We start from the raw sequence: 23,872 nt of genomic DNA on the forward strand, positions 1-23,872 counted from the left end.
GAGCTCCTGTATATCTATAAAAAATAATCCCACAGTCCAAAAGAGAAGGGTTAAGTTGAAAATGCATATAACATCTCATCCAGAAATTCTTCTTCTATGACCTAGAAAAATCATCATATATGTGCTCTAGGAGACATGTATAAGAATATTCAGAGCACCATTGTTTCAAATTATGTAAAAGTGGGAAGAACCTAACCATAACTCCAAGAGAGAACAGTTGCATTTCACTCAGAAAGTGGAATTGTATAGGCAAGTTAAAAAGAATGAACTACATCTATAGTTCTCAATGTATATAAATGCCCCAATATAATGTTGAATGAAAAAAGTTGCAAGTGAATATGTACAATGTACAATTATATACATCTAAGATCCAAAAAATTACATAATTTGTGTATACACACATTTATAGTAAAAGTTCTTCAAAAATGGAAAAGCAGCACACATTAACTTTAGAAGAGACATTTGTCCTGGAAATGGAGAGAAAACAGTGGCTCAAGTGTTTTATTTTATTTTTTAAAGAAAGAGAATAGTAGCAAATGTGGCAAAATATTAAGTTAATCTAGATGCTAGGTATATGTCATAAAAAATGTTCCTGTATGTTTGAAGTATTTCCTAATTGATGTTAAAAACTCACCACAATATCTTCGACCATCACAGAAATCCCCAGTATGCTCAATAAAATATTTGGTAATATTAATGAAATTGAATTTAAAATGTTAAAGTGAAATCACACATCAATTAAGCAATTATTAGCCAGAGCCCAAAAGGAGAAAATAGGATTTGGAAAATATAATAATGCCACCTGCAGGAAAAGAGCTACAAGTTATTCAAAAAGATAATGATAAACGTTTAAAGTCAGGTTAGTGGAATAATTAAACTGGCAGTGAGCTAGAAATATTATTTTCAACAGTTCCATCCACATCTTCTCACACCGAAATCAGTCCCACATTATCTGTTTGATTTTGGAGGAAAAATAAAAAAGACAACAGATTAATCTTGGTGACACCAGGACTAGAGAATTGCTACCTAAGAACATAACACATGTTGTTATAAGGAGTTTAGGAGTTTAAGAATAGTCAGATCTTGAATAATTTGTATACCACTTAATTTTTCTGATTTTATTTTTAATATTTCCTTAAATGATTTAGTTCCCAACACTATACTGAGAAAGCAATATAGGTGATAATTCAGTGCTTGGATTCTGAAACCAGACTCCCTGCGTCCAAATCCTGACTTTACTGATTACTAGCTGTGTGACTTTGGGCCTTTCACCATTGAATCATCTGACAGTCTAACTTGAAGGTCATCAGAATTTTTCTTCTGGCTGCATTTAAGGTTTACTAATTTTTTCTTCTTCTTTCTCTCTAGTGATTCATTCTTGACAACTTCTTCAATCTTCTTCCTAATTCTTTTGTCAGCTGTATGTAATCTGCTGTTAATACTATTAATTTGTTTGTAGCCATTTAATCTGGTTCTTTTCCAAATATGGTTGGACATTTTTAAGAGTCTTTTGCCCCATTTTCATATTTTTCAATCCCTTCCTTCATTTCTTTAAGCATAATAAATGTATTTTCTATTCTGTGTCTGATAATTCCAGTACCTGAAGCCTTTTCTCTGGTCTCTGCCACTAGTTCAACTGGCTGTCACTTATGGTGCCCTTCTTTCCTGTGAGTGCCAGAACTTTCTGAATGTGAGCTTTATTTCTTAGACTCTAACTGTGAGAATTATTTGCAGACTGGGTTAAAGGTGGATTCTTACAGGTAAGAACAATATTTGCTGATGTCTGCTTAAAATCCCTTTAAACTAAAACTTCAGTTTGGGATGTTCTGGACCCTTCAGGTTGTGTGCCTTTGGGCCTCAATGCCTATGTGGGTTATCTTGTGATTAGGAGTTATCTGGAAACATTTTTGTTTTCCCTTTTGGTACAAAGTTCAAGTACCACACTTAATTTTACTCTTTAAAGATGAGGGTAGAGGGATCCCTGGGTGGCGCAGCGGTTTAGCGCCTGCCTTTGGCCCAGGGCGTGATCCTGGAGACCCGGGATCGAATCCCACATCAGGCTCCCGGTGCATGGAGCCTGCTTCTCCCTCTGCCTATGTCTCTGTCTCTCTCTCTCTCTCTCACTGTGTGCCTATCATAAATAAATAAAATAAAATAAAAAAATTAAAGATGAGGGTAGAGCTGTGGTTATTTCCAGGTCACATTTTATAATGGAGGTGTAGCTCTTTGGGGTTTCAAATTAATTGGGGGAAACCTAGTATTATACTCCTAACTTGGGAAGGTCCTGGGATTTATCTTTATTCTTGATTTTCCCAAGCCAGGAAAACCTAAATTCAGATCACCTGGATAACAAATGCCCTCAAGGGAAAAGCCATCTACCAGCTTTTACCTCTTTGAGTTTCCATTTTTACCTTTATTTTTGGCCTTGGTAACGTTATGCCTTACTAACTTACTCTTAAAATTATTTTTAGGAGTGCCTGGGTAGCTAAGTTGGTTGAACGTCTGACTCTTGATTGTGGTTCAGGTTCTGATCTCGGGAGGGTCAAGGGATAGAGCCCTGAGGTGGGCTCCTCAGGGGAATGTTTTCTGGTCTCTCTCTCCCTCTGCCCCCCTCCCGCTCACAGTCTCTCTCCTTGTCTCTCAAAAATAAATAAACCTTAAAAATATTTTTTTTACATTTTTTTATTTTATCCAGTGCTTATAGCTGTTTTCAGCTAGAGGATCAGTCATGTCTTTTGGAGCTCAAAGTCCTATTCATTCCTAATGCTATTAATAGGAACAGAACATTAAATACAACAGTCTGTCATTTGTGTTTTTAACATTCATTGAGCAATTAGTAGGCACCAGATGGTGTTCTAGGTTGTTGAAAAAGAAAGTCCATACCCTCAAGGATTACATTCCAGGGAATAAATAGAAGAATCTCCTGGCTGTGAAGAAAAAGCAACATAATGGGGGTAGAAAGTGACAAGATAAATAGTATTACCCTAAAAGGGGTAGTTAAGGAAAAAGTGGATAAAGTGGTACTTGAGCAGAAACCTTAAGAATGGGAGCAAAGGGCAGCCCGGGTGGCTCAGCGGTTTAGCTCCTGCCTTCAGCCGATGGTGTGATCCTGGAGCCCCGGGATCAAGTCCCACGTCGGGCTCCCTGCATGGAGCCCGCTTCTCCCTCTGCCTATGTCTCTGCCTCTCTTTCTCTCTGTGTCTCTCATGAATAAATAAATAAAATCTTAAAAAAAAAAAAAGAATGGGAGCGAAAACCACAAGCGGACTACTTGGGGTAGAACTCTCCCAGCAGAGGGGAGAAGTGCAAAGGCTCTAATGCAGGAAGTCCTTGGTAGGTCCAAAGATAGGGCACCAGGGTGGTAGAAGCAGAGTGAGCAAGAGGAGGGAGAACAGTAGACAATGAGGTCTAGTCAAACATGCAATAATCACAATATGCTGTAATAAATCTAGGAAAGATGTCATAAGCTTCACATCAAGATGCTCTGGCTTTTCTGAAATGTTTTTAGGTAGTAGCTGGAGAAATTGCTACTAATGAGTAATCAGATCAATTGTTTATGTCTCACAAATTCTGCTTTAAATGTATAGCATGCAGTTGTAAGATTCTTTAAACAAAATTATAACTTAGCTGAATAAATATATCTAAAGAAAGTTTAAAAATGACATCGTGTGGGTATTTCAAATTTCTGGAGAGAAAGTTTAATTAGTGTAGGGCTGGTAGAAAACGACTCCAATTCTTAGCACTTCATTAAGTTATTATACAAACTTCACTCATCCAGTTATTCAATGTATACTGTGAACCTACAGTTTCTGGTTAAGTAGGGATAGAGTCCCAAGATCACACAAGGGTGAGGAGGATATACACTTATATAAATTGTTTTGGTGAATGAGATATGGTTATTACAGCAGTCCAGGAGGAAGGGGCTAGCATAGCTAACTATCTTCTTTGACCTTGTTAACAATCCTCTGAGGTAGGTATAATCACGCTGATTTTGCAAGCAAGAGGTTTGGGGGCTCAAAGCCAGAAGAGTTGGTGGAACCTAAACCCAAGTGTTCTGATTGCAAATGCACAGCTGAGGTTCTGCGAACTGGAAAGAAATCCTTGCTGGGTATTCCTCTTGAATCAACGTACTGCTTTGTAAAGCAACTTGATTCTGTAAAGTTCTAACAAACGTTAGTTTTATTCTGTTTATGGCACCTCAACTCAATTACAGACAACTTGTTTTATTTTTCTTTGGGGAGACAAATTTAAATTTGAAAGACATCTCCTGGGCAGGGAGAGGCCGGATTCGCCCGCCAGCAACAGCATCATTTATGGAGCGCCAGGGTCTTCAGAAGCTAGTAGCGTCTGCACAACATCTAATCCAAATCCAAACTCTCCAGTTTTGACCGCAGCAGTTTAATAGATCAGAACGCGGCCTCAAGGCGTCACTGGGCCCGGCTCGAACTTTTGCCCAGGACTGGAAGAAGGCGATGGGAAGCCAGGGACGCGGACCTGCATTTCCTGAATCTAATGTTATTTATAGCCAGGGCCAGGGCAAGCCAAAGCCGACAACAGCTGCGCTGCAGCGCGGTGCCACTGTCACGCAAGCAGGGCTCACACCGCTCACCTTCACAGTCGGGCCCTGGCCTCTCCCCGGCCTCGTGGCCCAGCGCCAGCCCCGGGTTAGAGACCCAAAGCCCGGCACAAAAGGCCACCACTGCGGCCGGGCCCGTGCACCACATGCTGAGCCAGCCGCGCAGGACGCCTCGCCACCTGCGCCCACCAGCAGCCACGCTGCGATGCAGCCCGGAGCCGTGCCGGGACGCGTTGGAGGAGGGCGAGTGTCCCGGGGGGAGAAAAAGTCTGCCGAGAGTTGCTAGGGCGAATGACGCAATTCAATCCCGAGTTTCCATTGGCTTCCGCAGGGGGCGGGGCGAAGAGATCCCTTCCAGGCCCCCCCGACCGGCGCGTGCGCACCGCCGCACACGCGCTGCGGTCCCGGCAGGGCGGGGGTGGGAGGACCCAGTAAAGCTATTCGCCGACAGTCCGGGAGGAAAGGCGAAACCTTCGCGCTGATTGGTGGCGGCGCGGGAGGCCGCGGCGGATGGAGCGGACGCAGTGGGCGGGCGGGAACGTGAAGTTTCCGCGGTGCCTGATGGGGCTGCTCCGAGGCCCGAAGCTGGTGCCACAGGGGGACCACTCGCTACTGCTGCCGCCTTCTCTGCCGCCTCATGGCGGCCATCGGGGTTCACCTTGGCTGCACCTCAGCCTGTGTGGCCGTCTATAAGGTGAGGGACTGGGGGAGCTGGGGTCTGGGCTGCCGGCCACCCCGTTCTCCGGCCGCGGGGCCGAGTCCTCCGGTCTACGGGGCTGCGAACAGCGTGTCGCCGGCCTAGGAAGGTCGCGCGGGGAAGTTTGGAGGCGGAGGGCGGGCGGACCCGGCCTGGTCCCCCGCAGCCCCTGCGGAAAGGGTCGTGACGGCGCCGGGGCCCGGGGTCCGGGAACGTCCGCGCACGTCCGGGCCGCGGGGAGCCTGCGGGGGAGGGGGCCGGGCCCGGGGACGCCAGGGCCTCTGCAGGCCCGGAGGGATCTCGGGGCCGTCGTGGGCACTGGGGCTCCGAGTCGGGCAGCCCCGGGGGCGTCAGGGCCGCGGGAGGCCGGCAGAGGGGGGCCGTCCCGGGGACATCAGGACAGAAGAAGGCCTGGGGACGTCAGGGCCGCGGAGGCCGCCAGAGGGACGGGCCCGGGGACGGCAGCGCCGCGGGAGGCCGCAGGGGTCCCGAGGACCTCGTGGACGCTGGACGCGGGAGGGGGCCGGTCCCGGGGACGTCAGGGCCGCGGGAGGCCGGGAGGGGTCTCGAGGACCTCGTGGACGCCGGGAGGGGGGGCGGTCCCGGGCGCGTCAGGGCCCCTGGAGGCCCGGAGGTGGGCCTGAACGTCCCAGACCGGAGGTTTTTTGAATGTCAAGAAAGGACTGCGTGGTGGAGGTCTGGAACTGGGGTGGTTAATCCCGCCAGTTGGTGGGGCGTGCTTTACTGACTTGACCTTTCTTGAACGAGAGAGCTTAACGAAAAATTGTAGGCTTCCTCTCATCAGTGGGGAGGCGGAAGGAACAATAATAATGAACTCCCCTGATGTTAGTCTTGCATTCAAATGTCAAGTGACTTGGAAAAACCAAAGGGATTTAGTGCTACTTAATCATACGTAGGAAAAGGAAGAAAGATAATGTTTGTCAGGGAAGGAAGAAAACTAGGAAGGGTGATGTAATAAGGCATCTTATTATTGTATACAAGAAGGTTATTGTGTTTGTCCCAATGATTGACTGCGCAGAGCAGATTGAAAAACTGAGGCAGTTCTTTATGGAATGTTGATCTTATATAAAATCCAGGAAATTAATAATGGTAATTAAATCCACAAGTTTAGGGATCCCTGGGTGGCGCAGCGGTTTGGCGCCTGCCTTTGGCCCAGGGCGCGATCCTGGAGACCCGGGATCGAATCCCATATCGGGCTCGCGGTGCATGGAGCCTGCTTCTCTCTCTGCCTCTCTCTCTCTCTCTGTGACTATCATAAATAAATAAATTAAAAAAAATTAAATCCACAAGTTTAAAATTTTGATAACATCAGTTTTCTTTCTACAGATGCGGCAAGATAACACTGGCCCACATATGCCTGATGAGACTGTGTGTGTGTGTGTGTGTGTGTGTGTGTGTATTTTTTTCAAAAGACCTAATATCCTTGTGCTTTTTTTTTCCAGGATGGCCGGGCTGATGTGGTTGCAAATGATGCAGGTGACAGAGTTACTCCAGCTGTTGTTGCTTACACAGAAAATGAAGAGGTACTATTCCCCTTATTTTTGTACTTTAAAATAAGTAAGATTACATCATTGTAATATGGTACTCTTTTTCAGGTTGTTGGATTGGCAGCAAAACAAAGTAGAATAAGAAATATTTCAAATACAGTAATGAAAGTAAAGCAGATCCTTGGCAGAAGGTATGGAATAAAATAATACTTTTACATATGGAAATTAAGACTGTTTATGCATTCTAAGCATAATGTGAAATGAAACTAGAAACACCAGTGTGGTTTTTTGTTGTTGTTGTTGTTGCTTTTTATGATTAAGTCATTTCAGAGATTATCCCAGTAAGCTCTTTCATTTAATAATTAGTGTTGTATCTTTTTGAGGATGGGATTCGTTCAGAAATTTGTTTTTTGCCGAGAGGTCTCTTTTTATTGATAAATGCCAACATTTGTATAGTTTGATAATATGTTTCACTTAGAAATAGTAATTTGGACTTTTCACCTTTTTACATTACTGGGGGAACTTAAAATATTTTTGTGGGAATTTGATGATTTTCTGCACTGTTGAATTTTGCAAAATATGTAACAATTGGTCATAGTTTGTATAGAAGCTATTGATTCTCTTCCTCAGGTCCTTTTGTGACACTTTCTGGGAACTAACTTTTCCAGTTGGCTTACAAATTTAATCATTAGAGAAACAGCTTAATTAACATCTTAAGAATCAGGTTAATCATCTGTTGTAACTTTAATTAAAAGATTAAAGAGGCTTCCTTCTCCAGACTTCTGTCTCCTCAAATTATAGATTACCATAATAATTAGAGGTTTTCATTTTCACTGGAGTAGTAATACTTGGTACAGTGTTTTTAAATTTTCAAAGTGCTTTCACATCTATTATTTAATCCTTTCAAATCCCTAGAAGATTGGTAGGGCAGGTTTTATTCCTCCCCATTTGTAGAGGAGAAAATCAAGGCACAGGAGTTATGCTATTGCTCACTTGCGGGGTGGGGGGTGGGGAGTGAGCTAGAAAGGACTGCAGGTCAGGACTTCTAACCCTTAGCCCCGGGTTTTTTCCTTTCTTCTTTGTTCAGTTGAGAATTTAAGTATAAATGTCCTGTATTGATCTTAGATTTGGGGGTTATGGGTTAAATGTAATATTTATTTCTTTTATACATATAGATATTTTTTATTATCCTTTATCTGTATTTAGTTAAACTGAACTTGATATTTATTTTTTTCCTTAGGGTATTTATGTACTAAGTCAAAAACAATAATACTGTGGAGAGAATTTAAATTTTTCTGATGATAAATATCCTCTATCCATTTATGTGTTGATAAAACTGAGTATTGAGCATATTGAAAATTAATTAGCTGGTGTCATAAATTTGCAAGTTATAAAACCCTGAAAAAGCAGGGAGCTCTAAATGGGCTTTGAAGCTGTACTCACTATAAGCAGCCAGAAATAGAGGATTTTTTGCAATTAAACTTTTTATTTTGAAATCATTGTAGATTTGCATACCGTTATAAGAAATAATACAAAAAGATCCAATATATTACTAGATTTACCACTTTCTCTGGTTGGTAACATCTTGCAAAACTATAGTATCACAACGAGGATACTGATGTTGGTACAATCAAAATGCAGCATATTTCCATAGATCTATCTCCTGGTAGCCCTGTTTTATGTTACTACTTTAGGGCAGATGATAGGAGTAATGATACAATTGTCTTCTGCCATATTACGTAAAATCTTTGTATTATCAGGAACAATTTAAGTTTGCTTTTCTGACTCTAAAAGTTATCTTTTAACAAAGTGCAATGGTGACAGTCAGATGGTAATATGTAGCCAAAGCATGCTGCTTAGGCCAAGGCTGGCAAAGTATGAGCGCCCTTCAGACCTGCTGTTCAACCATGGTCCTGCTAGCACTTCTCTAAAGTGAGCTGCCTCACAGTCCAGATATTCCTCCCTCAGTCTACTTAAAAGACAATGTGATTTTTACGGATATACAGTTGTATCCAGTCTCGGCCTTAGAAGCACCCTCTCTTTTGTGGAGGAGCCGGTCCCCTTTTACCAAGCCAGTAAGGCCCGTCTCAGCGTTTGGTCCAGTACCTATCCCAGGCGAACTCACAGTTGGGCTCTCTTAGTCTTGGCATCCAGCCTGTTTGCACCCTACTTACAGGTAGCACCATTTAACTTGCTGCCACAGTTATCCTTACACCCTCCCTGTAACTCTCATTCCCCTGTGGCCTTCCAGCCAGAAATGCGGTCCTTGGACCTGGCTTCTCAACAATTAGCCCTGAGAGGGAAGAATCGGCTGGCTCCTGGAAGTACATTGAGAGCACACAGAGCTTCCCCACACCTTCAGACTTGACCTTGCTGCCCAGGACCTTCCTGCAGCTAGCCTTCCTTCCCAGTCCACTATGGCCAGTTCCAATAGCAGTGCGGGCATCCGGTGGTCCAGACAGGAGACACGAACTCTTCTCTCCATACTAGGCGAGGCAGAGTATATCCAGCGCCTCCAGACTGTGCATCACAATGCAGATGTCTATCAGGCTGTGTCTAAGCGAATGCAGCAGGAAGGCTTCCGCCGCACCGAACGTCAGTGCCGCTCCAAGTTTAAAGTTCTGAAGGCATTATATTTAAAGGCGTATGTTGCCCATGCCACAAGTATGGGTGAGCCACCACACTGTCCGTTTTATGATACGTTGGATCAGCTTCTCCGAAATCAGATAGTGACTGACCCAGACAACTTAATGGAGGATACTGCTTGGGCCAAGCACTGTGATCAGAACTTAGTGGCCTCTGACACCCCAGGGGAAGAGGGAGCCAGCATTCTCAGAGCAAAAAGGACTCAGGCAGCAGACCATCAGCCTATCTTGAAAACAGTTAAGGAATCAGATGAGGATTGTCAACTGAGAATCAGTGACCAGATGCGAGAAACCAGTGACCTTGAGGACTCCTGGGATGAATCCTCGGGTGCAGGTAACTCCCAAGCATGTGAAGGATTGGGGTGCCAGAGTCACTTGGTTCTAAACAGCAGTATATGTTTGGATAGTGTTCTCTTCAGCATTGTCTCTATTTCTGCCCCATGCCCTCTGTTTTTTAAGCCTTCTGGTAAGATAAAGGGCTCCAGGTTTTCAAAAGCAATGATTCTAGGTATATAAGATATTGGAGCTTTTTCAACATGGAAGAAGTATTCTTTAGAACCAAAAGATTTGGCATTATTTATAGTGGGTACTTAGAAATTTGTGACCAGAGATTGGGTTGTCTGGCTACCTGGAAAGGGGGTCAGGGAAGGCAGAGGGAGGTTTTGGAGGTAAGACGACGGTAGGCCAAAGTGTCCAGATCAAGGAATTGAAATCTTCCCAGACCCTTGTGGAAAGAGGCATTTTCAGAAACTACCAGAGTTTTATAATTGTCTCTCAGCTCCGCTGCTGGCTCCAAGCATTCCCTTAGCAGGAATGTCCTCTTTGCAACATTGTTGCTTTGTTTTTCAGGGTGCTCTCAAGGGACCCCCAGCTACAGCAGTTCCCACCACCTTTTCAGAGGTGCAGTTGCTCCCTGTCAGAGCAGCCCCATGACCAGACTGGGTGTGTCCGGTGAGCCCAGTCCCTGCGCCAGTACCAGCCGAAACACTCCTGGGGTGGCCTCCACACAGCGGCCTCCGGCCTCTTCCTCCAGAGTTCCTTTTGTTTCTGGTGGGGATAGGCCCTTGACCAGTGAGCCCCCTCCAAGGTGGGCAAGGCGAAGAAGGCGGTCAGTGGCCAGGACTATTGCGGCTGAGTTGGCAGAAAACAGGAGGTTGGCACGAGAACTTTCAAAGCGTGAGGAAGAAAAATTGGACAGGCTGATTGCTATTGGTGAGGAGGCCAGTGCTCAGCAAGACACTGCCAACGAGCTCCGCAGGGATGCTGTGATCGCAGTCAGACGCTTGGCAACAGCAGTGGAAGAGGCCACCGGTGCTTTTCAGCTAGGGCTTGAAAAATTGCTTCAAAGATTAATTTCAAATACCAAAAGTTAGGAACTCGTTACAGAAGAGTCTATATCCTAAACTGGGAGAAGCCCAGTTCCAACACCTGCCTTTTGGTCCCCTGGCTCCTTCCACAGGTCCTTTGGAAAAAAAGAGTGGATGAACCATTTAATATGCAGAGTAGCAGGAAGATCTGTGCTAGTTGCTTTTCCCAAGCTTCTCTAATCGAAAGACCTCTCTGATATATGAGGAGTGGTCTCATAGAAAACAGATGGAGCCAAGGCCAGAGAGCTGGTCAGCTGTGGCTTTGCTACTGACGTGAGGCAGTTTAGTTTACCTCTACACCAGTTTCCTCATCTGTAAAATGGGGGCTAGGTAATAACTCCTGACCTGCCTACCTCACAGGGTTGTTGTGAGGATCAAATGGCTAATAGATGTGAAAGGGTTTAAAAGTTTAAAAGCACTACACACTATATACATGTAAGTTATTGATACATATGACCTTGGCCGAGATAAGGCCCGGGTGAGGCACATTAGTTGACAAGATACAGAATTATGGTGTATACCATGACCTCATTGCTTGAATCTTTACTAGTTTAACTTGACTGCTTCTTGTAAGATCTTCATTTTTTAAAATTTCTCTATAACCCATTAGACTAATATAGATACATGTATTTGTACCTTTATCTCATATTTTCACTGCTGTGTCTGTGACATACCTACTGGTAAGCACTCAATGATCAAACCATCATGCCCTCCCATTTTACTAGTTCTTAATGACTTATCACTATAAGGGTATAATTCAGAACGGACAGGGAGCCACAGTTGTGTGTTATGATTCATATTGATAATCTTCAATATAATGAGGTATTGGCTGTTCTATAAAATATTAAATGTAAGTAAATTCTTTGCATTCCATATCATTTGGGTCCCTCTGTGTGCATAATTACATATCTTTAGGTTGTCATTTGAACAACATGTGGAAACAATTTAGAATCTGTTTTCTAATTTCTTCTAGCTAATTTCATTCTTTTTCCCTAGCCTTTTCTCTGTCTAGTATGTTACAGAAAGTGAACCCTAGGAAACTTTCCTTCTAGGGTACTTTCCAAAGTCATTTTTTTTTCATATGATGTAGACAAAAGTTCACCTTGTTAATGGCATATGGTGGAAGAGGACAGCTTTGGCAACAATTGAGGATGATGCAGATAAAGACTGCCTGCAATAGATAACTCCTTTTAAGCACAAAGCCCTCAACAAACACACCTCTCTCCCTGCCCAGAACACACACACTTCCTTTAAGAGATAGGAAGGTGTTGAGCTATACTTCCAACTTACTTTAGAAGGAATGCCATTACTGGCCATTATTAAATTAACTAACTAAAGCTTTTAAGTAATTTACTTAGTACTTTCAGGAAATACAGATAGGAGCCTTGGAATTTAAAAGGCTTTTCCTCCGGTCTACAGGCTAAAACAAAGACAAATGCAGGCATGTTTGAAGAGGTTTTGTTTATATTTTGTAGGCTTGGGTGCTTACCTAAAAGCGGGAAATACAGACAGAGAAATAGAATAACAGTGGGAATGCACCTGGAACCATGAATGGATGGCAAGCAAGCAAGCCGCTCTGATGAACAGATGATGAATGTAGAAGGCAGCTGGTGTGATAGAACACACTGGACTCAGAACTGGGTTCTAATAACCCTGTCACAATTTGTTACATGGGGCAGATGATGTGCCCTTCTTGTGCCTCAGTTTCTTTAAAATGAGAGGTTTGTACTAGATGGCTTTTCTAGTACCTTCCAGTTCTAAAAAAAATTCTATAAGTGTTATAAAGGACAAAGTGAAATTTTAATTGCAGTGTCTTCAGTTCAAAGCCACATGTTGTATGTTTGAAATCCTGGTAATAATTGTATTTTAAGGAAGCATCCTGTGGTATTAATATTTATCAATATACTCAGCTTAAATAAGCACCACACCATACATACGTTGCTTGTTTTAAAGAACCATATATTAAGACAGTGAAATGGATGTGTGTGTGTGTGTGTGTGTGCGTGCATGCGTGCGTGCATTTTCTCAGTTGTTTTAGGCCTTTATGTGGAGGGATGTGTGTCAGTTACGACTGGATAACACTAACGTAGATATGTAGACTTTCTGGAAAAACAGGGAAATACTTGAAGGAGAGTAGGCCTGTACTATATTAATCTCTTAATGGTAGCAAAGTAAATATGCAAGGATTAATTTGCGATAAGAGAAGTGCTAAAGAACAAAAGTGGAGTTAAACTTGGGGGTAGGATTGTGAATATCTTTTGGGTGAAATAACCTTAACGTGAGAATAAAATTAAAGGGAAAGTTCTTCATGAGATAAACAGAAAAAGAGGCAAAAGATTAGGAGGGGGTCATATGAATGAGAACATGTCCTAAAATCCTGCCTAAGCTCTAGGCCCAGCCATTCCTACCTGCCCGTCCTTTGGCAGGTCATTTTACCATTCTGTGACTCAGGTTCCTCACCTACAGAGGGAGAAACGAATAACTCCTACCTACCTCACAGGAGTGTTGTGAGGGCCAAATGAACAGATGAATGTAAAAATAAAAATGCTTTCAGATGTGGAAGGCACTGTTTTATGACAGTAACGGGGAAGAAGACCCTGTGGCAAGTTAGTGCGGATGTGTGCCAGGTCCGACAGCCTGCTGACGGTGCAAGAGACATTTAAGGAAGGATGAGGAACAGAAAGTGGCATTGCTTGTAGAGGTGTTACAGTGGTGGGATTAACACTCTGCCTCCTGAAGATGATGATGTAAATGAGGTGCTGTGTATGCCAACTTCCCACCATCCTTTGTGTTTCTGTTAAGTGATTAAATCCTGGTATGGACAAATAAAGTTTTACTTGTATGTGCTTGTGGGTCATTCCGCTACTTTCTGGTGATATCCATGACCATTTGTCGTCACCTCCACTCTCTGCTTTCTCTTTCTTTACTAGCAAATCTCCAGGGTCTTGCGTGTATATGGCCCTTAGAGCTTTGTGTGCTTCCTGTCCTCACAAGTGTAGGGCCCTCTTTACAGGGCAGTGGAGAAGTAATTTCCCATTTCTAAAAGTTCTTTAAATTCCATAATAAAGGCTTTCCTTGGAAATTGTCTTAGATAGCTTACAGATAGTTTGCAGAGAACAAGGTAAATTGTCCTGGTTGACTAAAATTCTGTTCTGACGAAAACTGGTAAGTGTCACTCTGGAATCATATTGGTGCAAAAAAATTAGTATGGACATACTTTTTTTTCTTACTCTGAAAATAATTTGTCCAGGATATAGTCTAAATACTGGATTTTTAAAAAGGGAGAAAGTGTAGGCTTGGTGACAAGAATACTAAACTTTGTATTAAAGATCTGGATTCCAATCCGTTCTGCCATGAATTAACCATGTGACTTTGGGCAAGCTCCTTACCTATTTCCCTCTCTATCAGTTTTTGGGTAATAGAGAAGGAAGTATGAAGAATCTGCAAGCGTTCTGAGAGATTTCTGAGCTGTATTAGTCCTTTTTAAACCCCTTTGTCTTCCTCTTACATGGGTTAGAGTCCTCGGATGTTCAATAACTCTGCAGCAGGTAGTCACTATTACTTTCCAACTCCTCTTAAAACTAGTCTCTGAATAGAACAGCTATAGCCCCGTTGGAAGAAGGGTTAAGTGAAAGGGCTTAAATTAATTTCTAGATGAAGTTAAGCCAAGGATCAAAGACTCCTGTCACTGCTCAAAGGGGCAGAAGTACTTCAGTCATTTACCTTCTTACTGGGAGCAGCTGGTAAAGTGTAAACATGAGCCTGCCTGAGAAGATTGGATCCTGATTCAGCCCCTTATTAGCTTATAGGTCGTTGACTCTCTATGAACCTATTATCTCTAAAATAATACCTGCCAAGTTAACCCCACTTAAGAGTTGTGAAGATCAAGTGAGAACATTTTGTAGTCTGCATAAATTGGTATTTTGAGCAACATAACACCTATTGTAATTTTTTCATTGCTATACACATTTAATGCCCACTTTGTATACGACATTATAGATTTTATCTTTTTCATCTCAGTGATTGGGTCTTCAAGATCATAGATGAAAGAGTATATGACATAAAGTCATTGATATGGAAAATTACCCTCAGTTGTATAGCATCTGTTCATAATAAGATCAGAACAAATAAGAGCTATTTACTTTCAAATGTGAAGGTTGATACTCTAATAGAATTACTATAATAACCATTGTAAATATTGTATCCATTTAATCTATTGTCTATATCATGATTTTTTAATATTAAGCAACTTAATAATTTTGTATTTTGATATTTGTTTAGTAGTATTGAAATACATAATCTTTAAATATTACAGATCAACAATACTTATTTTAATATTTGTCTATCTTTATCTTTATGGACAGCTCTGATGATCCCCAGGCTCAGAAATACATCACGGAGAGTAAATGTTTAGTGAGTACGGTTCTATTATTCTTTTACACAAAGTAATTACCAAGGTTATAACTTATTATATTATTTTGAAACTTTGTGTTTTTATTAAAATTATTCCTTATTTAACACACAATTTCCTTTATAGGTCATTGAAAAAAATGGAAAGCTAAGATACGAAGTAGATACTGGTGAAGAAACAAAGTTTGTTAATCCAGAAGATGTTGCCAGACTGATCTTTAGTAAGATGAAAGGTATTGAGCCAAAGAGATCTTTTAAAAGTTGACATTAAGAAAAAGTTAGGGGTGTTTCTTGATGTGGAGAGAAGTGGGGTGATTGAGCAGATGCAGGTGACCTAGTGCTAGACCTGACTGTGCCACTACCTGGCCCTGTGACCTTGGTTAATTGACTACCTTCCCTGTCTTTGGTTTCCTTAGAAGTAACATTAATGGGTTGGGCCAGGTTAGCATTTTCACACCTTCTTAAGCTGAAGTGGCTGAATAAGCTTGGTGAAGTGCTCTTTGAACACTTAGGCAGTTTAAGTCAGTCTGGCTTATTACCACTTCCTATGAAGGCACCAAGCTGAGTGGTGTGCTGTGGAGCAACTTGGGAAATTCTGGAGTAGATCATTTATCAGGCTCACTTCAGTTCTGGAATTATGTTAGGAATTTGTGGGTAGCCTTTTAATGTGTTGAACTAACATGCTACTTGTCTTCACACTGACGCTTTAGAAGCTCATTCTTAATAGAACTAGTCTAATTTGGGAGGTGGTTGAAATTTTTGAAGCCTAAGAACCAGGCTTTTTGGAAAGTACCTGGTTCCCATGACCACAAACCCAAAACCACGAAAAGTTCTGCACATTTTAAGAGATCCAGAGAAGCAAATGAGTGGGGTGGGTGGGGAATCAGGTGAATAGGAAAGTCTTTACAATGAGAAGATCATTGGCACAAATTAATAAGCCACTTAAAAAATTAAAAAAAAAAAGCTGCAAAGTATCATGGCTTTTTTTGTCATTGGAATTTATTTGTATGCTTTTTCATATTCAGAAACAGCACATTCTGTATTGGGCTCAGATGCAAATGATGTAGTTATAACCGTTCCATTTGATTTTGGAGAAAAGCAAAAAAATGCTCTTGGGTAAGTTTATCTTATTTGCTTAAAGGAAATATAGCTTTCATAATATTACAATGTAGTAAAAGGTAAAATTGTATTTGAAAATACCTTAGGCCTTAAAATTGTATTTGTAAACAGATGTATGTAATATGTAATTAGTATGATAAAAAGTATAGTAATGATCATTAATATTTCCTGTCTTTTATGAAGTACCAAGAGAACATACAATTAGATGTGATCGTTAGCTATTTTGATTGGAATGTTGGGGGATCCCTGGGGCTCAGAGGTTTAGTGCTGCCTTCAGCCCAGGGTCTGATCCTGAAGACCTAGGATCGAGTCCCACGTTGGGCTCCCTGCATGGAGCCTTCTTCTCTCTCTGCCTATGTCTCTGCCTCTCTCTCTCTCTCTCTCTCTCGAATAAATAAATAAAATCTTTTTTTAAAAAAGGAAATGTTTTTATTATTTTTTAAAGATTTTTATTTATTTATTCATGAGAGACACAGAGGCTCCGACATGGGACTTGATCCCGGGTTTTCAGGATCAGGCCCCTGGCTGAAGGCGGTGCTAAACCGCTGAGCCACCCGGGCTGCCCAGGAAATGTTTTTAATACCAAGTTAGGTTGATGTTTATAAATTGCTTTGCCTTCGTTCCATGCAATCAAGGTTTATGTAGGAATTATATAAAAAATAATACAATTTAGAAAATATTTGCAATGACTTTTTCACCTTAGATCTTCACATCTAAGCCAAAAATTGGGTTTAGTTTTTATGTGTCATTATGCAAATATAAGTGGCAAGCATGCATATTTTTGCCTTAAGGATAGAGTTTCATATGGGACTTTATTTAGCAAGCATCGAGTTGCTTCTGGGACAGATAATTGCTTATTTACTTGTAGAATGCTAAGAACTCTGACCCTAAGTTAATAGAAACTGGAAAGTTCCAAAACGTATTATAAATTTGTTTTAATCTCTTTCTAAAGTTTATAAACACAGGCAGTCTTGCGAGCTTTCCTTTTCTGTACTCAGTATATGCACACATTATTTTCTTTGTCAAGAAAATACTTGAGCATGTTGTGATATTAAATTCATTGAAAGCAAATCGTCCACAGGGAAGCAGCCAGAGCTGCTGGGTTTAATGTTTTGCGGTTAATCCACGAACCATCTGCAGCTCTTCTGGCTTATGGAATTGGACAAGACTACCCCACTGGAAAAAGGTAAAAACCATATTTGCAGCTTTAAGTTTTTCAGTGCAGAAAACATTTTAGATTACAGCACTTATATCAATATGAATTGTTATATAAAGCCTTTATGAATGAAAAGCTGAAACTCTCACCTGGAGTTCTTCAGATAGGTGAGAAAGATGTCCTAGGAGAGCAGAAAAAGTACATAACAAGAGGGAACATTCAGCTTTCCTGCTCTTCTCTTATTACTTATGTTATCTTTCTTTATTGACGGAAGATTTGAAATTTACAAGCCCAGCCAGATTCTAGCTCAAGCTAGGGGCACTGTTAATTCTACTGATTTCAGTTTTGTTTTGTTTTTTTTTTAATTTTTATTTATTTATGATAGAGAGAGAGAGAGAAAGAGGCAGAGACATAGGCAGAGGGAGAAGCAGGCTCCATGCACCGGGAGCCTGACGTGGGATTCGATCCCGGGTCTCCAGGATCGCGCCCTGGGCCAAAGGCAGGCGCTAAGCCACTGCGCCACCCAGGGATCCCTGATTTCAGTTATTAAACATGTTTAGAAATAGTGAGTACTTTTATATACATTTTTCTCTTGGCAGGAGATGGGAAAATGCAACATAGGATTTAAGATGTTTTTTCATAATGAAATAATAAGACCTACTCCTAATTTAGTTGTGAAAACCTGTCTTACAAGAGCTGACACAGGCACCTTTAGGAAGATTAATTCAGATGTATTAATTTTCCCTAATTGTTTCACTTCATTCATATTTCACAGTCAAAGAAACTAATATGTATGAATCAGTAGGAAATCAGTTTTAGGTAAACTAGATAAATGTAGAATATCAGAAATTAGCTTCTAGTTTTGCATATGTTTGATTTTTATAGAGCCTGTTATTGTAGTGGTTACTTGGATAATATTAGCACAAAGAATTTCTATACTTAGTTTTCTTACAATTCACTATAATCACAAATCTCTACTTGGAAAGGTTAGTGTCTTGCACTGTATGTCAATTATACTAGAATTAGAAAAGTTTGTGTTTTGAATTCCGATGTCAATTATACTAGAATTAGAAAAGTTTGTGTTTTGAATTCCGTTACTCAGAAGAATCCAGTTTTACTGGTACAACTAAGTAAAAACAAATTTTGACTTTGAATCAGAAGGTGTGGTTCTAGGCTTATTCAGCACTAGGTGATGACCATGGACAGCTAATTTGACTTGTGTCAGATTTTCAGTTTCCTTATTGTCATTAGGAGTTTAAGTAAGTTATTTCTAATGTCCAACCTACTTTTAAAATATTGTGCTTCTCTCTTAACTTATTCATGTTATCTTTATTTTAAGCAATATTTTGGTATTTAAACTTGGAGGAACGTCCTTATCTGTCAGTGTCATGGAAGTGAACAGTGGAATATACCGTGTTCTTTCAACAAACACTGATGATAACATCGGAGGTACACATTTCACAGAAACCTTAGCACAGTATCTAGCTTCAGAGTTTCAGAGGTGAGTATTTTGATGATATACTTTGAAGTTTCTTTTCAGAGTTTTGGATTTTTTTGTTTGTTTTTCTTATTTTAAATTGCCCTGCTTCAAAGGAGGATGTGTTTTTTGTTTTTAGTTCCAGTGCCCTGGATGTTTTCATGTCTGGAGTTATAATGTCCTTTCTAGGCACTTTCAGGGAAGAAGAGATTTGGTTGCACAGTGCAGTGTGCTCAGATTTTTCACATACTGTGAGGGCCCACCAGATGTTGAACTGCATGAACTTGAGTCTCAAGTTCAAATTCGTAATTCCTCAGGTGCTGCAGCTGTTATGTCTAGATAAAGGAAGGTACAGGCTCTAAGGGCTTTCTACCTTCTAAATGGCTTTTGAAAGTTTAGATGTGATGAAAATTACATTATATTATAGTCACATAAGTGAATTAGTGCCTTTGGCATGTTTATTTAATTACTAATCTGCTGTCACAAGGAGTATTTCGGTTTTGTTACTAGGTGCAATTATTCCATTCAAAATCACAAGTCAAATAGATAAAAGTTATGTTTTGGACATTGCCACTCTTAAAAAAAAAAATTGGAGCTCAAACAGTATTTTCATCAGCTTGACTAAACCGACTGGGTAAAAAAGTCTTGAAAAAGAGGTAAGTTCTCACTTGTTTTGAAGACCTGTGCTGCTTTTTGTTATGCAGGTGCTCCAGCTCAAGGTAGGGCATTGTTAATTTGACTCCCAGTTCCAGTTATTAGACATGTTTAGAAACAGAGCCAAGCAATTTTAACAATTAACTTATCTTGGAGATAGAAGAATGAGAATTTTATATATTTGATACATGTCAAATTTCTTGGAAGAACTCTTTTATTTTTTTTTTAGTGCTGGACAATGATTTTTTACTATTAAACAGTGATTGTGCTATAGTTGTAAGGGGGAGATAGGAGACTTGACTTGGTTAAACAGATCTCCTTCACCCTCTTTTTGTCACATCTGCAAAAAAGATGTCAAAGATGTCCTTTGCTTTCTTCAAAGGACAGTCTGTTATTATGGTCACACAGAATTTAGCAATTCTGAGTATCAAGAATACTTGTTACTCACTTTTCTTGAGGAGACCTTTCCTTTCCTTTTTTAAAGATTTATTTATTTGAGAGAGAGCTCGCACACATGAGCAGGAGGGAGGGGCAGAGGAAGAGGAAGGGCAATCTCCAGCAGACTCCCGACTGAGCCAAGGGCCTGACAGAGCTCAATCCCATCACCCTGAGATCATGACCTGAGCTAAAATCAGGAGTCCAATGCTTAATGGACTGAGCCACCAGGCGCCCCAGGAGACCCTTCTTTTAATTGCAAAGAATTTCTTCAGAAATTTTGGAGGGAGGGCAGTCCTGGTGGCTCAGCGGTTTAGCGCCACCTTCAGCCCAGGGCCTGATCCTGGAGACCCTGGATCGAGTCCCACGTCAGGCTCCCTGCGTGGAGCATGCATCTCCCTCTGCCTGTGTCTCTGCCTCTCTCTTTCTCATGAATAAATAAATAAATCTTTTAAAAAAAATTTTTTGGAGGGTTTGAAGCCAGTTACTAAAATCTAATATTAATATGAATTTATGAGCTTGTTATTATTCTTATAGGCATTATCCAAATTTGAGTTTTATAAATTCTACATGGCCTAGTAATTTTTAAACTCCAAAGATATTTTTGATTTAGAGCCTTCAAACATGACGTGAGAGGGAACGCCCGAGCCATGATGAAGTTGATGAACAGTGCTGACATTGCAAAGCATTCTTTGTCAACCTTGGGAAGTGCCAATTGTTTCCTTGATTCATTATATGAAGGTCAAGATTTTGACTGCAATGTGTCCAGGTAAAACTGAAGTTCAAAAAAATTTGAAAAATTCCAAATACATTTATATTTTTAGGTGTAATTTTCTCACTTAGGGCTTTTTGTTTGTTCTTTTGAGACTTATTAGCCGTCAATAAAAGGAGAGCTTGCCCTAAATTGCAGCACTAAATCATCAGAGATGTCTGTGACATGTTAATAAAACATAAAAACTGGTATAGTAACAAAGTAAGAGAATCACACACACAAAAAAAAACTTCACAAAAATAGTTCACTTCTAAACCTCTAAGACCTTTGTTTATGCTATGTTTACAACAAAGTGGGAGGGGACAGCTGAACTGCAACACATAAAAATTCCTTCCTTGGAATGAAAATTCCCCATGAAACTCTCTTTTACAGAGTTAGTTTGTTCCCATAAGTCAGGTGGCAGCGCAGCAGGGGAGGCTGGGGAGGATAATCAAGAGGGAGAGGCCAACATTATCGTCTTTCCACCCTCCCCTCCATGCAAGTGTTCATCATTTATCCACAGCTTCTCCCAGCGCAACCAAGCATACATCGGCCTAACTGCACACTGACATATGGGGGTGAAAAGATCTCCAACAGAATTATTAACGGAACTGCTCAATCACTGTCTTTACCTCTGAGGTCCTATTCTTGTCAGACTATGGAACAGCTTCCAGAGTACTGACCTCAGTTGTGATTGCCTGCCCTGTTACTGACAGCTCCAAAGAGCAATGTGTGAAAAAATGCATCCTAGATCTTGGAGAGAGAGGCTTGCTGTTGATTAAGTTTGATGTGGGGCATGTTTCAGTTATACTTATCCTAACTAACTAGTTAACATTTGTGTGGCAGGCTGTAATCTAAGTAGTCATTACATTAATTCATCAAATCCCCATAACAACCTAGTGAGGTGAGTAGTAGTATTTTCCTTATTTTATACATGAGGAAGCTGAAATAGAGAAGTTTCATTCTTGCCCAAGGTTAGACAATAAATGTTGTAAATTAGCAGTGGACCAGGGGTTCAGACCCAGCAAATTTCACTCCAGAGTTCATACTTTCTATCACATCTTACCAAAGATTCATACCTGTCTTGGTTTGAATTCTTGGCTGTCATCCATTGTCAACATTTTAAATTTTGATATGGTTTATTTAGTAAATGCAAGTTTAATGGCATAAAATTGTTTAAAATTACCTATCTTTTACATAATCCAAAACATTGGTTATGAGTAATTGGCACCTTTACCCAGAGAATCCAAAGGGAGGACATTGCCCTCCCATTTTCCTTTGCTTATTATTGACAGTAATAATAGCCACTAGTGGTTCACTGTTTAAACCTCTCAGCAACCTAACAGGTGACTTGGAAGCAGTAAAAATTTCCAGAATTACAGTATTATTTTTAGGATTCTCCTGAATGTATTTAGTTAAATTCACTCTTCATCTGGCCCTTGTACTTTAGCTTCCTCACTTCCGTAGGCTTTCCTGCAAATCTAGATCTGTGTGCCCAATACAATAGCCACTAGCAACCTGTGGCTATTTAAATTATAATTAATTAGAAATAAGTAACATAAAAAATTTAATTCCTCACTAGAACCAGCCACAGTTCAAGCACTCAATAGTTTCATGTGGCTAATGGCTCACAGAAAATTCTATTAGCGCTGCACTAGTTCTTTTTTTTTCTTTTTTAAAGATTTTATTTGTTTATGGAGACAGAGAGAGAGAGGCAGAGACGCAGGCAGAAGGAGAAGCAGGCTCCACACAGGGAACTCAACATGGGACTCGATCCCAGATCTCCAGGATTACACCCCAGGCTTCAGACGGCACCAAACTGCTGTGCCACTGGGGCTGCCCTGCACTAATTCTTTTAAGAGAGATTTCAAACTACAACCCAGAAGATTGAAAGGTGTTAAATTAAACTGAAATCTCTTTATGGGCAAAGTGTTGTATATTTTTTCTATTTCTAGAATTCCTAACTTAGTACTGACTTTGTCCAAGTACTCAGTATATACTTGCTAATTATGGCTTAGTTACTAGGAATGAAATAGAATTTGTAATTTTTCATCAAGGAAATTTTGCCTTTATCACAAAAATTTCAACTTATGTACAGCATAAGCATAGTCTCAGGTTACAAAGAAAAAATAATGAGAAATAGTTTTTTAAACTTTTAACATAAAAATAGCAAAAGCTTCCAATTGATGATATGGTTTGCATCTGTGGCTTTCTTAGGAATGCCATACACTGAACATTTACTTGTAGGTTTTTTGAAAGTAGCCATAGGTAAGAATCTTGTCAATTTGACATTGAATGTTTTCATACCTTTGTAGGTGAATAATTTAGATGTCTCCCCCCCAACACACATACCATGGTATTACACTGTTGGATGTTAAATATCCTGTCCTGGTCATAAACCTTTTTTTTTTTTTTAAGGTTTTATTTAGTTATGCATGAGAGAGAGAGGCAGAGACACAGGCAGAAGGAGAACCAGGCTCCACGCGGAGAGCCCGATGCGGGCCTCGATCCTGGGACTCCAGGATCAGTCCCTGGGCTGAAGGCAGGCACTACAGTGCTGAGCCACCCAAGGATCTCCTCATAAACCTATTTTTAAGAGAATCATCACATTTGGTTTTGGCATTACTCATCACAAGAAAAATTGTCATGTTTAATTGTATTAAGCCTTTTCTCTGTGTCTTTTCCTATGTGTGTTGTGTGTGTGTGCAGAGCAAGATTTGAACTTCTCTGTTCTCCACTTTTTAATAAATGTATAGAAGCAATCAGAGGACTCTTAGAACAAAGTGGATTTACAGCCGATGATATCAATAAGGTAATACTTTTACATTTTTCTTATTTATTTTTGGAGTAGTATCAGACTTAAAATTTAGGGAATAGCTCCTTGGTACTGAAATAATATTTTTATTAATTTAAATATTTTCTGAGCTTGTGTTAATGAATAAGGAAAATTGAATTTTTTATTACTGGCTCCAATGATATATATTTATGAATTTCCTAGCAAAAAAAGAATAATTCCTTTCCAGTATATCTTTTAATATGTAAGCAAAAGCTGATGGATATTTGCATGTTTACTATGT

The 23,872-nt window shown here is 40.6% G+C and overlaps 3 protein-coding genes across 3 annotated transcripts in view; 2 read left to right on the forward strand and 1 right to left on the reverse strand.

Moving 5' to 3' along the window:
• Window positions 1-4,729, reverse strand: part of CDNF (cerebral dopamine neurotrophic factor) — a 67,884-nt gene extending 63,155 nt beyond the window's left edge. The window contains exon 1 of the mRNA XM_055332579.1: window positions 4,610-4,729. Coding sequence (XP_055188554.1) covers window positions 4,610-4,724 — 115 coding nt within the window. The 5' untranslated portion in view covers window positions 4,725-4,729. The remainder of the gene's footprint in view (window positions 1-4,609) is intronic.
• A 23-nt stretch (window positions 4,730-4,752) lies between these two features.
• Window positions 4,753-23,872, forward strand: part of HSPA14 (heat shock protein family A (Hsp70) member 14) — a 38,117-nt gene continuing 18,997 nt past the window's right edge. Inside the window, exons 1-10 of the mRNA XM_055332576.1 lie at window positions 4,753-5,270; window positions 6,737-6,817; window positions 6,890-6,972; window positions 15,158-15,206; window positions 15,331-15,436; window positions 16,229-16,319; window positions 17,404-17,508; window positions 18,818-18,979; window positions 20,658-20,813; window positions 23,505-23,607. Of these exons, the coding sequence (XP_055188551.1) occupies window positions 5,214-5,270; window positions 6,737-6,817; window positions 6,890-6,972; window positions 15,158-15,206; window positions 15,331-15,436; window positions 16,229-16,319; window positions 17,404-17,508; window positions 18,818-18,979; window positions 20,658-20,813; window positions 23,505-23,607 (993 nt within the window). The 5' untranslated portion in view covers window positions 4,753-5,213. The remainder of the gene's footprint in view (window positions 5,271-6,736; window positions 6,818-6,889; window positions 6,973-15,157; window positions 15,207-15,330; window positions 15,437-16,228; window positions 16,320-17,403; window positions 17,509-18,817; window positions 18,980-20,657; window positions 20,814-23,504; window positions 23,608-23,872) is intronic.
• Window positions 6,894-13,635, forward strand: MSANTD7 (Myb/SANT DNA binding domain containing 7). The gene is made up of 3 exons (XM_055332577.1): window positions 6,894-6,972; window positions 9,033-9,760; window positions 10,276-13,635. Exons 2-3 carry the CDS (start codon window positions 9,199-9,201, stop codon window positions 10,797-10,799), a joined length of 1,086 nt encoding a protein of 361 aa, XP_055188552.1. The 5' UTR covers window positions 6,894-6,972; window positions 9,033-9,198; the 3' UTR covers window positions 10,800-13,635.

The sequence above is a fragment of the Nyctereutes procyonoides genome, unplaced genomic scaffold (assembly GCF_905146905.1).
Source record: "Nyctereutes procyonoides isolate TBG_1078 unplaced genomic scaffold, NYPRO_anot_genome, whole genome shotgun sequence".
NCBI classification, from domain to species: domain Eukaryota; kingdom Metazoa; phylum Chordata; class Mammalia; order Carnivora; family Canidae; genus Nyctereutes; species Nyctereutes procyonoides.

Bases quoted from the DNA above. Each gene is read 5' to 3' on its own strand.
- MSANTD7 (XM_055332577.1), top strand. From the start codon at position 9,199: ATGGCCAGTTCCAATAGCAGTGCGGGCATCCGGTGGTCCAGACAGGAG. The intron at 9,761-10,275 runs GTAACTCCCAAG...TTTGTTTTTCAG, and splicing joins GGATGAATCCTCGGGTGCAG to GGTGCTCTCAAGGGACCCCC.